We start from the raw sequence: 14898 nt of genomic DNA, 5'->3' as shown, positions 1-14898 counted from the left end.
TGAAGGACCAGAGCAAGAGAAAATTCTATTTATTATTTATTATCATTATTTATTTATTATTTATAGTAACAAAGTCTGGTAGCCCCACTATTATTCTTATGATTATAGCTAGGCTCAGGTACCACTATTGTATGGTATTAGCCAATATGAGTAAAGATAGAGGAATCTCTCCCTTCTATTATCTTTCATGATTATCAATGACAGGCTGAAACAAGTATATTTTCAAAGTGGTGCACAGGAATTAATAAAAAAACACAACCAAACTACTCCCGTTGATATTAATGGCAGTCACTTGAATTCCTTCTAACTTTTATTTTTTTTTAAATTTACCTCCATTAATTTCTGCACTGTGCTACAGAAGCTGAAAACAAAATGAAAATAATCTTTCATATGAAACACTTCCAAAAGAAAATTCAAATCGATATGATATATAGAGAGATTACCACTTTAATAGGAATTACCAAGATTTTAAACAGTTTAACTAGTCAGCTGCTTCCATTTACAAGACACTTGAAAGAACATACATCATTCACAACTAATGCATTATTAGAAAAATATTTTAATATATTTTTAGTGATAAAAAGGAACTGACAGTGATGACTGTGCCCTCAAATTGTCATCTTCATCTACAATTTAGGTTCAGAACTTCTTCTGCAGCTATCTCTCATAGAATCATATGACTGGAAGGAACCTTGAGAGGTCATCTTGTCCAGTCCCTGCACTCATGGCAGGACTAAGAATTATCTAGATCATTCCTGATAGGCATTTGTCTAACTGCTCTTAAAAATCTCCAGTGATGGAGATTGAACAACCTCCGTAGGCAATTTATTCCAGTGCTTAACCACCCCGACAGGAACTTATTCCTAATGTCCAACCTAAACCTCCCTTGCTACAATTTAGCCCATTGCTTCTTGTCTTATCCTCAAAGATTAAGAAAAAAATTGTTTTTCCTCCTCCTTGTAACAACCTTTTACATACTTGAAAGCTGTTATTATGTCCCTCCCCAGTCTTCTCTTTTCCAGACTAAAGAAACCCAATTTTTTCAATTTTCCCTCATAGCTCATGTTGTCTAGACCTTTAATCATTTTTGTTGCTCTTCGCTGGACTGTCTCCAATTTATGCACATCCTTCCTGAAATGTGGCTCCCAGAACTGGACACAATACTCCAGTTCAGGCCTAATCAGCACGGAGTAGAGCAGAAGAATTACTTCTCGTGTCTTGCTTATAACACTCCTGCTAATACAATCCAGAATGATCTTCATTGCTTCCCCTAAAATGAACTTACAATAGACTCAAAGAATCATGTATGACTGAGATATTCTGTATGAATATACAATTTTCCTTTCAGAGAGCACCACTGCATGGGCAAGATTTTTAAAATGAGGTGCTGTTGAAAGTGAAGCTGTGAAAACAACACCTTCTTACTTGACCCATCTGATCTCAGTGTATTCAGAATCACTGTTGCTTTCTTTAGTGACTAAAATAAACTTTTGCTGTATTTTTATTTTTTTTAGCACTACAGAGACAATTCAACCTTGAGAGAGTGGGGTAGAATTTATTTTAGATTGTCTATCAACAAAATTGTCACTTAATTCCTAACTGTGTGGCCAAATTCTGTCCTCTGTTATATCCATTTGGCTTCAGCGAGGTTGCAAATGTGTAGCTGAGGATGAATTTGAAGGAAATGGGTTGCAAAGGAACAAAAATTGACTTGCACTTGTACTAGTGTTGATTCATAAGAAGAAATAACACAGTTTATATTCTTTTGTTGTTTTTTTTAGATCCTAAATTGAGATTGCAGAGCTAGCAGCAGTACTTTACTTGTATATTTATAACAACAACTTTTTACTTGCAACTGAATGAATTTGATTTGGAAATCATTCAAGTCTGTATTGTGGCTTTGTAAGAGGTAGCATACAGCTGTGCCACTGGACAGGAAAGAAATTGTGCCTCTCAGAGGTATAATTCTCACCACGCTTTTATGTTGGTCTGGAGGTGGGGAATTGTAAATCGCTAACCTATACACACAGCAAATTATTATATCCTCCATCCCTGCTGTTGCCTGGGCTGGCCACAGATCCCAGGCTTGCAGTGGCTTGTGCAAAAAATATTAAATACGCAAGTAATCCAAATAATTCAGCACTTCTGAAAGGTTCCGTGTAAATTTGGTTCTAAAAATGGGTGAAAGTTTAAGAGAGTTCTTATATTTCTTATCTCATGCTGTTCAGTCTCTGCCAGCCATGACTTATAGCACTTTTTTTTTATGGCTAACTGTAACTGCATAGAAACCTGAATATTTTCAATCCTGAGGGACAAAATTATCCTTTGATTTTTCTAACCCCTGTGTACTATAGAAAATTTTGCATAGTGGAATTGTTCCTGCTTACACCAGCACTGAATTTGCACATAAATCTATAAACAACTTTCCAATAATATCTGTAGAACACAGCAGTTTGGAAGAGTTGGAAGGTCCTTGCCTATTAACATGATGCATACTCTTTTTAAATATGAATTTTGTGCACATATGTATGTGTTACCTGTACAATGAATGGATAATTGTTGCAGCATAGTTTATTGGACTAACCATTGGTTTATAATCTAGAGACACCTGAGTTCCAAAGCTGACTGTCACTGGCTTACTCTGTGGCTTTTTGGCAAGTCACTGAACCCTTCTCTCTCATTTTCCCCATCCATACAATGTGTATATCTACTTACTTTCTTAATTAATTACCATTTGTACAGCATTTTGAAGATGTATAGCAGCTTGTAAGTATAAAGTTTATGGAATTTTTATATTTCATCATTAGAAAAAAATGAATACAGTTTTAAATCATGGGAAATGATTAGCAGTAGAATTCTTGTAAAATGATCTAAGAAAAGTATTCATCTATAATTTCCATCTGAAGAGTCAATTTCGGATACCTTTACTTGTATTGAGTAGTTACCTTACTCCATGAACAGGAAGATACCACTCAGTGTAAGTAAGGTCATCAGGATCTGGTCCAAAACAATAAAGCCCTTGAATTGAGTCTGATCTCACACTGGTGAGAATGAAAACTAAGTTCACTGAAGTCAAGGAGTTGCACTAGTGTGAAAGCTGTGTATCTGGAACCCTTGAGTGTTTCCGGCAAGATAATGGGCACTGTTGAGGGGGACATACAGAAATAGTATTTCCTAATTTTTCTTTCTTTCTGTCTAAAATTTTTTATAGGTAATCCATTACTAACCAGCAAGGTCAATGTTATAATAAATGTCTTAGATGTCAACGAATTTCCTCCAGAAATTTCAGTGCCATATGAGACATCTGTATGTGAAAACGCAAAACCGGGACAGGTATTTTGAAATTTTGGTTTCCTTTTAATGTTATTATTATTTTATAAAAGTAAAAGCCGGGGGTTTTTTGGAGGGGGGGGAGACTGTATTGTTAATTTCACACTTAAAAATAAAAAATTGTGGATGAGATTTTTCAAAGCTACCTAAGGGATTTGAGCACCAAAGATTCAGCATCCAAATCCCCTAGAAAGCTTTGATAGTATCAGTTTGTAATCCTTTTGGAAATTAGCTATGTGTTCCCACTGAAAACAAGCACTGGCTTTTTGAAATTCTTATTGTTGCCCATCATATTTTCTGTTCTTGGTACTATTTATTTGTATTATGGTAGCACCTAGAGGCCAGGGCCCCACTGTAGGCACTGAACAAGCATACAACAGAGACAATTCCTACCCCAAAGAGTTTAGGATTAAGCATAAGACTATAGACAACAGGCAGATAAAACAGAGTGGGTGGGCTCAAGGAAGCAATTAGAGGATACTTGGTCAGGTGTCTTTATCCATATGTTCCTTCCCTGGGAAGAAATCTCAACAAAGCAGAGATATTTTCACCCAAAATCAGCAGTCTGAAATATACACATTACACTCAGGATCTGATTGTGATACCCTCACTCAGCTGAACAGCACCTTACTGCACAAGTGATTCATTTAAGTCAATAGTAAAATATGCAGAGTAAGATGTTTCTCAGCTGACTGAAGCATCAGAATTTGGTCCAAAATTCTTTGGTATGTGGTCCTGTTTAAGTGCTGAACAGTCAAAGGTCTGCAAAGCCCTAGGCCATAACATCTTTTGTACTATATCAAAATTTTACCTCAAGGAAACAGGGCTTGGAGCTTTAACAGTTTGATTAATTCAGTTATCAACTGTGTTCCCTTTAAGTGTCCGCCTGTGTGGCTGCACATGAGCCCATCAAGTGCCGTGCACCAGCCACACAGGTATGCACACAGGTGAGCATGAAGAATGTGGAGGGTGGGGTGAGGTGATGGGGGTTTGGAGGAGCTTGGGGCATGCTGGGCTAGGGGGAGGGAGAGACGCCTCTCTCCCCCAGCCCCCGTTCTGGCCGGGGCTGCAGCCGGGATGGGAGAGACGGCGGTCACCCGAGGCCCCAGGTCTGCCTGGGGCTGCGGCTGGGACCGGAGAAACAGCTCTCTCACCTGGCCCCAGTCTTGTGGCTGCGGCGGCTGGGGAGAGACTCCTCCCCGCAAGCCTCAGGGCCATGGAGGGAAGAGACGTGTGTGTGTGTGTCTCTGTCTTTCACACACACACACACACACACACACACACACACACACACACACAGTCTTTCACACTCACCTCCCAACACATACCTCTATTATTCTTGTTGTTGTTACTTCCCACAATACACATATATTCTCTAATTTTATTCTTTCAAAGTGCTATTTTATTTTTTTGGCTGGTCTACGCATTTCATAATTTTTATTTCTCTTTTATGCTTAAATGTAATTCTTTGAGTAGTGAGTTCTAAAATGCCTAACCTGTCCTGGCTGGAGTAATTATCCCTATGGTAATTTTTAAAATATATATATATATATATTATATCTAGGTTTTCTGTTTCTACTGATGGTGCACATCTGCACATTACCTCCATACTGGTGCACATAACAAAATTCATTCCACACATGCGTGGAAAAAAATAGAGGGAACATTGGTTATCAGCTATGGAATTAGAATGATTTTGCCTGCTCTATAATTAGTGACTAGCAAAAAGAAAAACACACCTGCCTATGTAACCATCATACTCATTTTTTAAGTGTCAAGTATCAGAGGGGTAGGGGGTAGAGGTTGGTCTCTCTCTCTAAAAGCAAAAAAATCCTCCTGCACCTTATAGACTAACAGACGTTCTGCAGCATGAGCTTTCGTGGGTGAATACCCACTTCTTCAGATGCAAGTGACAGTTTTGTCTGTGGTTTCAAAATACATGAATATATAAAAATTGACTGTCAAAAAATTGTTGGCTCCATTGAGAAGACAGGGAGCTAACCCAGTTGTTGTACTTCATCCCAACGTCAGTGCCAGCACATTTGTTTTTATTTTGGGATGAAGTCTGGGAGAGCTCTAAATTTACCACAAAAGGAGCATTGTGTATTAATCAGTGTCAGTGAGGTGCTGTAGTAATCAGTGAGCATCTATGTCTGCATGTACCTATATCTACTAATCTGTCTTATGTATTTTACCTTCTTATTTTACCGGTATAATGTAATATATGGTGTTTATAAAGCATCTATCTGTGTGTTATCTAGTCACTGATACTAGTGATGGGAGAATCTTAAAAAAATTGGTTCAGGTGAGCATTGCAAAGCTTAACAGGTACTAATATTAAGTGTTTTCTAAACTAAAGTGTTTTCTTTTTTAAAATCAATGAAAGCACTTATGAAGGCATACATACATCAATTTACACTATGCCTTTATGGGGCTTAGTGGATAGAGCACTGGACCAGGGACTCAGGAGACCTAGGTTCTAGTCTCAGCTCTTTCCACTGGCTTGCTTTGTGACCTTGAGCAGGTCATATCACCTGTTTGTGCCTCAATTTCCCCATGTTTAAAATGGGGACATGGTACTAACCTCCTTTGTAAAGAGCTACGAAAGCTGCTGATAAAAAGCATTTTACATAAGTTTGGTATTAATTTGGCAATCAATAAAGCTGGTGCAAAGTGACTTAAGAGCATCCACAAAGGGGTTTGTACCGGTTTTACTAAATCAGCATTAAAAACAATTTTATTCTAACCAGTGCAAGATGTACATGTAGATAAAGTCAGAGTCCCACACATACTCCCAAACTATTGCATCTCTGGCCTTCTCTCTGCACCTTTGCTCTTATGCTTCCCTTCTGCCATTTGTGTACAAAAGAGGTCTTCTGAGACAGACTCTTGGCCATTCCCTCTAAACCAATTATAGCAAGAGCCTATGGGGAGCCAAACTTCCACAGAGTTTGTGAAAGACATTCAGATCTGGAGTTTTTAGTCTCTATTTTTAAAGTCTCATTTATTTCATCCTAATTATCATGTTTTTCTTAATGTGAACTATATAGTTTGGCATTACTACTTGGCAAGAGAATATCTATATCTATCCTGTGACTATCACTATGCTTTTTAGGTACAAGTTACAAAATATTTGTTTCCATTATTATTTTCATGGGATGATTTTATAATCTTATTCAGACAGCTCACAGTGTGACTTTCTTGGCTACACCACTCTGCAAGAGAATGTGGCATTCTGCCTTCATCCCCTTACTTTACAACACAGAGGAATGGCACTTTATTCCAGCAGGAAACAGACTCTGTCTTGTCTTATTGCTTAAATGTCCATCTCTGTTGTTTCATTTGATGACTATGTTAATGTTCTTGCAAAGCTGTTTCTTTTAAAGGAGTGAACTGACCTCAAATTCAATTTCAATCTGGTTTCAGGTCATTCAGACTGTCAGTGCTGCGGACAAAGATTTGTCCCCTGCTGGACAAAGGTTTTCCTTTAGACTGTCACCTGAGGTGTCCACCAAACCAAATTTCACAGTCCAAGACTACAGGAGTAAGTTGTTTACCCACATTACCAAGGGAAATGGTGGATTATCAGCTCTTGATGACTTCAGATCAAGACTGGGTGCCTTTCCAGAAGATATACTTTAGCCAAACATGAGTTACTGAACTCAATAAGGTGACTGGGTGAAATGTAAGGATCTGTGGTATACAGGAGGTCAGACTAGATGATCGAATGGTCCCATTTGGCCTTAAAATTTGTTAATCTGTGTAAATAATTTACATATTTTGTAAACTGAATATTTTAATATTATTGAATATGTAAATATAATACAGTATGTAAATAATCTCTGTTTTATATTTACATAATCTATTGCCTTAATCGTTCATGAATCAAAAAAAGGCCAACTACTCTGTACCAGTGTTTGTATTTTGTCGTCAAAGCCAAAGAGCACTACACAGCATCAGCATGTACATGCAATAGCCCATTTTTGTAAGTGCATTATGATTCATGCACAGTGAAGTTTTATAGAAAGAGTTTCACCTTTCTTCTTTTTTCAGTTCATTTACTTAGTGCATTTGATAGCACTTATTACACAATTCACTGTTTCCCTACATAGTCAGCCAGTGAGTCCTTTCTGATGATAGAAGGTGAAAAATAAGAAGCTGATGATAGAGTGAGAGAAGCCCAGAAATAGGAAGGTACGGGGCTGAAGGAATTAGGTGAAGTAGAATGTAGGAGGAATACCTCAAGTTAATTTATTCTATTTACCAGCTCTATTTAGTGCCCTGAAATTTTTTCAAGATGTCAGAATTTTTCCCACTGTATATCACAACAAAACTGAGACCTTTATTTTTTTTCCATTAAAAAAAGAGGGAGACACCCCGAAATAGTCTGAATCAGAGGGAGTTGTGTCTCTCACATCCCAGTGAGTGCCTTTACCGCTGTTCTGGGATGGCTCGCTCTCTCCATCTCCAGAAATTCCATCCTGGGTTTGAGAAACCTCTCTCCTTAAAACTGTTCCATTCCCACAAGAAGCTTTGGTGCTGCTTTCAAGAAAGCAGCACTTTGTCATGAACTGCATCCAGTTCTACCTTAAGTTCAGCCATGAAATGAAGAAGGAAGGCACAGAAGGGAAACGAAGCATGAACGAGTTTGTCTCATAACATTGATTTTCTCCTTTGCGGGGAGGGAAGGGGAAGAAATCACTGGGACCAGAGGCTGAGGGGAAACCACACCAAAGTAGTCTACCAGATTCTGCTCCTAAAGACATGTACTGATTCCTAGCAACTACAATGGCAGCAGTTTTGCCAGCCGCAACCATTCAAACCTTATGAATTAAGGCTCCCAAAAATCACAAATGGCATAAAATCATGAGACATTAAAAGAACCAAAAAAATATTTTAAGTGATTTCATGTGTTTAAGCTTCTCTCTACAACTATGAGGTTTTAAAACATTTTTAAATGAAAGCTGAGATTCTCCTGATTCCAGGAGTTTGGGTTTAAAAGGAAGAAAAAACACCAAGCACTGCAGGACTCACAATAAAATAAAAGTTACCAGAATAGTCACTACTGTGCCAGAGGCACACACATACATCCAAAGAGCCTTTTTACGCCTATTTTTATGCTAATTTCCCATAACAATTGATATTTACATTTAGGACCAAGTCCTACCTGTCTGTTATTGTACTTACAAGGATTGTTCTACAATAAAAAAAAAATGGTCGGTTTAATGACATTAGTCAGGGGTGTGAAAAATCCATACCTGCAGAGCAACATAGTTGAGCTAACTAAGTCCCCTTATAGACAGTGCTAGGTCAATGTAAGAATTCTTCTGTTGACCAAGCTATCACCTAGTGGAGGTGGATTAGCTCCACTGACAGGAGAATCCCTCCCATCAGTGTATGTAGTTTCTACACTGAAGCGCTACAGCAACGCAACTGCAGTGGTGCAGCTGTGGCATTTGTAAGTGTAGACCATCCATAAGGCACCTAATTGGAATTAGGCACCTAATCGGAACCATGGTTTCTGCTTTGTGATAAATTCCAGAATGTTTATTTTCTCTGCCTTCACTCTGAGTTAGAAAAAAAAACAAACTTCAAAAATTACCCATGAAGATTTTTTTTGGGGGGGAAAGGAGTATTTTGGGACTATTGAAATCTTTTCTTTTAATTTTGACATTACTATACAACATACAATTATTTTCTTAATGGAATGCCATGTTGATACTAAAGAAATCAAGATGTTCAGGTCAAAAATGGAACTTTTAGACCTTATCAGATAAGCTCTACCCCCCACCCCAGAGTGACAAAATGTTGTCAAAACTGACACATTTCTGTGGGAAGTTTCAATTTCAATGAAACCCCATTATCTGACAGAAAAATGTTCAGTTGGACAATATTCAACCGGCTTTAATCAGAATAGTATCTAGGTGCTTAAGAAATCTGGTCTATAGATACTTGCACTCAACTCCTATCAGCTTTAATGATTGTTGAACATAGGTATCTGAGAATTGGATGTGGCTCTTAATCTTTATATTCAGTGGCAGGATTCAAAGGAGGAAGGGAAAAAACATCTAGTAAGTGAACTCTTGTAATGTTGCAGCAAATGATCTGAACTAGACAGTAATGCACATGGGGGAGATGGTAACGGGGAATGAGCACTGCAAGCTATCCCCAATTAGACCTGACAGTAAATTGCTTTCCAATCATGCTTTTCCTTTTGCCTCTACTTAATCCTTTTAATCTTCACATCACTGCTTTCCTACTCAAGTTTGCGTGATTCATGTAAAGCAGTGGTAAGTCAGCTCCTGCTGGGAAGAAGTGGCAAAACTCAGCTCCTGGGAGCTCTGTGCAGTTTGTGCACTGATTAGGGGCAAATGTACTAATGGTATGAAGGGCTCAGTTGATTGCTGAAAATATTTTCTTTAATTGTCTGTTTTCAGTGGGGTGGGGAAGTCGAGGGGCTATTGTGCTTCCTCCAGCTGCCTCATTGTCAAATCCAAAGGGCTAAAGTGAGACATATTCATAATGGGGACCAGATCCAAACTCCACTGCAAGGAAAGGAAAGGAAAGATTGAAATCCCCTGCTAATGGAATACCGGTAACAGAAAAAAAAAAAAGGAAATATATATTCTTTTTCATTTCTGATTTGAAATGTTAGCTGTCAAGCTTAGCTGGATAAATGTACACAAACAAAAAAGATTAGTTGTTGCCTTGAAAAAAAAACCTTGGCTGCATCTGATTTGAATTTGACAGCTTCAGTAATAATGAACCAAGGTACTCACAGAGCATATATAATCCACTGATTCAGGAAGCCAGATTAGTTTTTTGCTGTTCAACAAAATACAAACTTTTAAATATTAAGTGAAGCACAATATAAACAATCCTATGATAACTGTCATGTTTTGCAGACAACACAGCTGGAATTGAAACCAGGAGAAGTGGCTACAGCCGTAGGCAGCAAGACTTGTATTTCCTCCCAGTTGTGATAGAAGACAGCAGCTATCCTGTACAGAGCAGCACAAACACAATGACTATCCATGTTTGTAGATGCGATTCTGATGGTATCATCCTATCCTGCAATGTTGAAGCAATCTTCCTACCAGTTGGACTCAGCACAGGGGCTTTGATCGCAATATTGCTGTGTATTGTTATACTTCTAGGTTAGTTTTCATCCTGTAACAAAGTATGTCTCTGATTTTACTTGTGAATTAACTTGAGTCACCATAGTTCCATTTATTGTTTAACAAAGGCCACTGAAAATGTACAACTGTTTACAAAGAGAATTTTTATGCTTCTACCTTTGTAGAAAAATATCCCAAAGCACTGACCATTAATTTGAATCCGAGCATACAATCTGCTAACTGCTACATATTTCTTATGGAGCGGGAAAAAATACCTTAACAGTTTGGTTTGAAATGCAAATTTTGCTCTGAAACAGTGTTGATTAAATACCTTTCATGAGGAACTGATTTCCATATATTTAAAATTACTAAGTCTGCACAAGCCGCTACCTGGTAAGGGCCTTTCTTCAATTATTATGAGGGATTAAGTAAGAAGAATGAAGAAATGAGACAGGAAGACATAATTATAATGTAGACTGTGGCTGACTGGACCATTGCAAAATAATATAACATTTGTACAGATTCCATAGCATGACGTTGCTGCTTGAGTACAAACTCTCTTTACCATAAGGTCTTACTTATACAGTGTAATTGGCAGCCCAGGCTACTGCCTATCTTCCCCAGAATAAAGCCCTAGTACACTAGTAGTGTAATCAAACCTACTTTATTGCTTACACAATAGACTGGGTAACTCAGATTCTGATAGGCACTTCAAGGTGTTAAATGCCCTGAATCCAAGCTTTTCAGACCAGCTCCTTACACAGAACTACTGGTGGAGGACACTCACCTGAACACACTCACTCCCGGCATATAAGATAGTTATGCAATGGAACAAATTACCTAGGGAGATTGTGGAATCTCTGTCCTTGAAGGTTTTTAAGAACAGCTTAGGCAAAAACCTATCAGGGATGGTCTAGATCAGTGTTTCCCAAACTTGGGACGCCGCTTGTGTAGGGAAAGCCCCTGGCAAGCTGGGCCGGTTTGTTTACCAGCCCTGTCTGCAGGTTCAGCCGATCACGGCTCCCACTGGCCGTGGTTCACTGCTCCAGGCCAATGGGAGCTGCTGGAAGCGGTGTGGGCTGAGGGATGTGCTGGCCGCTGCTTCCAGCAGCTCCCGTTGGCCTGGAGCAGTGAACCACGGCCAGTGGGAGCCGTGATCGGCTGAACCTGCAGACAGGGCTGGTAAACAAACCGTCCCGGCCTGCCAGGGGCTTTCCCTACATAAGCGGCGTCCCAAGTTTGGGAAACACTGTTCTAGATCACTGATTTACAACCATTTTTCATTTGTGAACCCCTAAAAAAATTCAAATGGCAGTGTGGACCCTCTTGGAAATCTTAGACATGGTCTGTGGACCATGGTCTGGGGGCCACATTGAAAACCACTGTTCTAGATAACACTACTACTACTAGTAGTCCTGCCTCAGTGCAGGGGACTGGTCAGGTCAGGGTTTCTCAACTCTGGGGTCGGAACCCCAAATCAGGTTGCCAGAATGTTTCAAACGGTAACAACTTCACTCACACAAATTTAGTCCAGTGAGGGGGATAGGCCAAACCTGTGCAGTGCTTCAACCCCAGAGGTTGCAATGCCCAGAGAGGAGAGCCAAGCCCAACCAATCTCACAGTACAGAGCTGCAGGAGCTGCCACTAAGGGGCGAGTGCCTGACAAGACCCACCCCCCACAGGGGACAGGATCTGACCGAAGCCACCCCAGGGCCTCCACCCTCAGACTGTTTACTGGGCTGAGACAGGTCGTAAACTTTTACAAATGGGTCCTGAGCCCAAAAAGGTTGAGAAACACTGGACTAGATCACCTATCAAGGTCCCCTCCAGTCCTGCATGTCTATAATTCTATGATGTGTCACAGCAACTGGGTAATACGGATTATAGCAACAGCTGCTAAGAGAAGGGGTCAGTTCCATCACTGATTCCCACAGAACTCCGAGGCCCATTTACTTTGGCTTTGTACAGAGTAGAGGATTTGGGTCTGTTAGTGGTTCTCTGCATTCCACTCAGTGTGGTAACAGTGTGCTATGTTACACTTGACCTAGGAACATTAATTTGTCATTGACAATCTTCAGTAATCCCCATAGCCTAAGGTGATCTTCTATATCTCAAACCCACTTCCTACTATGTATTGTTGTATCGGTAACTTAGAAGCCTACTCCATAATTGTTATTTAAGAAACCTACCTGATACAGAGATTTTAAAATCAGATATTTCAAAAGTCAACCTGCTGTACCCTTAAGATTCATTTTCACTAGAAAATTACACTGAGTTAGAACACCACTTTGAAGAGCCATGTTAATTAACAAAATATTATTGACCATGATCCTGCAGTCAGTGTAGGCAGTGTAGGCAGAGAAGTCATGTTCAGTACTGTGTCACTGGTTCCTGGGTAAATTATATGGACCAGGGTTTAAGCCCAACCAATTTATACCATGTTGAACATGATTTGTCCCTGACTGCAAAGTCACTATCAGCATCATGTCATTAGTATGACTCCTCAAGGTCATGTTCAAATATTATTATGAATTTTTTCCACCAGAATATGCTGGTTTGTGAAAAATAAAAACATATAGCAAAATATGTCACCATTAATGAAAATTAATTTCCAAACTGAAAAACAAACAAACAAACAAAAAAATCAGTGATAAGGAACATTTTGACCTCTTTGATTGGTTTTCTGTTTCAAAACTATTTTTGTTTCAGTTAATGTTCAATTTTCTTCCATCCATTTTGGAATGGAATACATTTTCACATTGTGAAACTACCTTAAAAACCAAATATATATATATGAATTCTACATGGCTCTATAGTAAAGGCAAGCCCTTTGGGGGCTTATTCATTATTCGGTGCATAGCTGGCAATGATGGGAGTTAGGTGCGTCAAGCTGCAAATACTACCTTACTGGTTACGGCACTGCTTAAAAAAAGAAAAGTAAAGCAGCAGGAGAATGTCTTCTAAATAAAAGGTCCCTTTGATTGCTCCTATCTATCATAGAAGGATATATTAGTGTGTCAGCAGACAGCCAAGGTATTTCCATATTTGTCTTAATATACAATTCTTCCCTTGTTCCAGTCATTGTTGTGCTGTATGTGGCACTTCGAAGGCAGAAGAAAAAAGACACCCTGATGACCTCTAAAGAAGACATCAGAGACAATGTCATCCATTATGATGATGAAGGAGGTGGGGAGGAAGACACCCAGGCTTTCGACATCGGTGCCCTGAGGAATCCAAAAGTGATTGAAGATAACAAAATACGCAGGGATATAAAACCAGACACTCTATGTTTCCCACGTCAGAGACCACCAGTGGAAGACAACACAGACATAAGAGATTTCATTAATCAAAGGTTGCAGGAAAACGATGCAGATCCCACTGCACCCCCTTATGATTCACTGGCAACCTATGCCTATGAAGGAAATGGATCTGTAGCAGAGTCTCTGAGCTCTATAGATTCACTTACTACAGAGGCAGACCAGGATTACGATTACCTGAGTGACTGGGGACCCCGCTTTAAAGTCTTGGCAGAGATGTTCGGAGAGGAAGAAAATTATAATACTGATAAAGTCACTTAAGGGAGGGGAAACCCAAAAGGAAAGAATAAGAAAACGATAACAACAACAAACTAAAAATAAAACCCAGGCTTTATAGGACAAGATTCCTTTGATTATAAAAGACAGCACCTGTTTCCTGCAAGTTACTATATTTATCATACTGTCAGTTTTGGTTTGGTCTGCAAAGGGAGGATAAACCCTGTAAGAAATAGTTTTTTTGTTGGTGTTTTTTGTTACTTGGGAATAACACTGAGACAAGCTCAGGCCTATTAGCTACAATGTACTGATATGACAACTTAGACAGAAGCTAGCTTTCTGGCATCATGGTGGAAGAGTGGTAGATTTTTCTTAATTCCACTAAAGTGCCTATTGAAACTTTTATCATTTAAAGCGGTAAAGACTCTGCTATGATGGTGTTACAGAACTGAGCTGTAAACTGAACATAAAGGACATTATCTTTATGTCAAGAAGCAATAGCAACATGCTGACTTCTACTTCTTTTAAAACAAAAATGAAGATAACTTTCTGGAATATATCCAGCGACCACAACTCAAGGGGTAGTGTTTTGGATTTTTATTTTATTTTAAGGAATAATAATAATAATTGTATGCCAAGATATCACATTTCTTCTGTCTGCATTTCACTGAAAAATTGAATAAAAAATGCTATTACTCAATTTCAAGATGTAAAGCCCAAAATTAAAAACACATCACACTTTGATCTTAGCATACATAAAGGAATATTTAAAAGGTTAATCAGTTACACTTTTTCCAGGATGAGAGAGAAAATTATGAAAACATCTGTTCCTTTATAGGAAGGAAACTTCCCTTGACTCCCACTCATCATGTACAGACAGGTTATTTGTACGTCAGTGGTGGTTTTAAGAGGGTGAA

At 38.9% G+C, this 14898-nt stretch overlaps 1 protein-coding gene across 4 annotated transcripts in view; it reads left to right on the top strand.

Annotated features, from left to right (window-relative positions):
- Positions 1 to 14681, top strand: part of CDH12 (cadherin 12) — a 693631-nt gene extending 678950 nt beyond the window's left edge. For all 4 annotated transcript variants that reach the window (XM_039525377.1, XM_039525374.1, XM_039525375.1 and 1 more), the window contains 4 exons: positions 3212 to 3333; positions 6757 to 6874; positions 10236 to 10487; positions 13527 to 14681. In XM_039525377.1, coding sequence (XP_039381311.1) covers positions 3212 to 3333; positions 6757 to 6874; positions 10236 to 10487; positions 13527 to 14026 — 992 coding nt within the window. In that variant the 3' untranslated portion in view covers positions 14027 to 14681. The remainder of the gene's footprint in view (positions 1 to 3211; positions 3334 to 6756; positions 6875 to 10235; positions 10488 to 13526) is intronic.
- Positions 14682 to 14898: the final 217 nt, after the last annotated feature.

This window comes from Mauremys reevesii, linkage group 2 (genome assembly GCF_016161935.1).
Source record: "Mauremys reevesii isolate NIE-2019 linkage group 2, ASM1616193v1, whole genome shotgun sequence".
NCBI classification, from domain to species: domain Eukaryota; kingdom Metazoa; phylum Chordata; order Testudines; family Geoemydidae; genus Mauremys; species Mauremys reevesii.
This window is presented reverse-complemented; position numbering and strand designations above follow the sequence as displayed.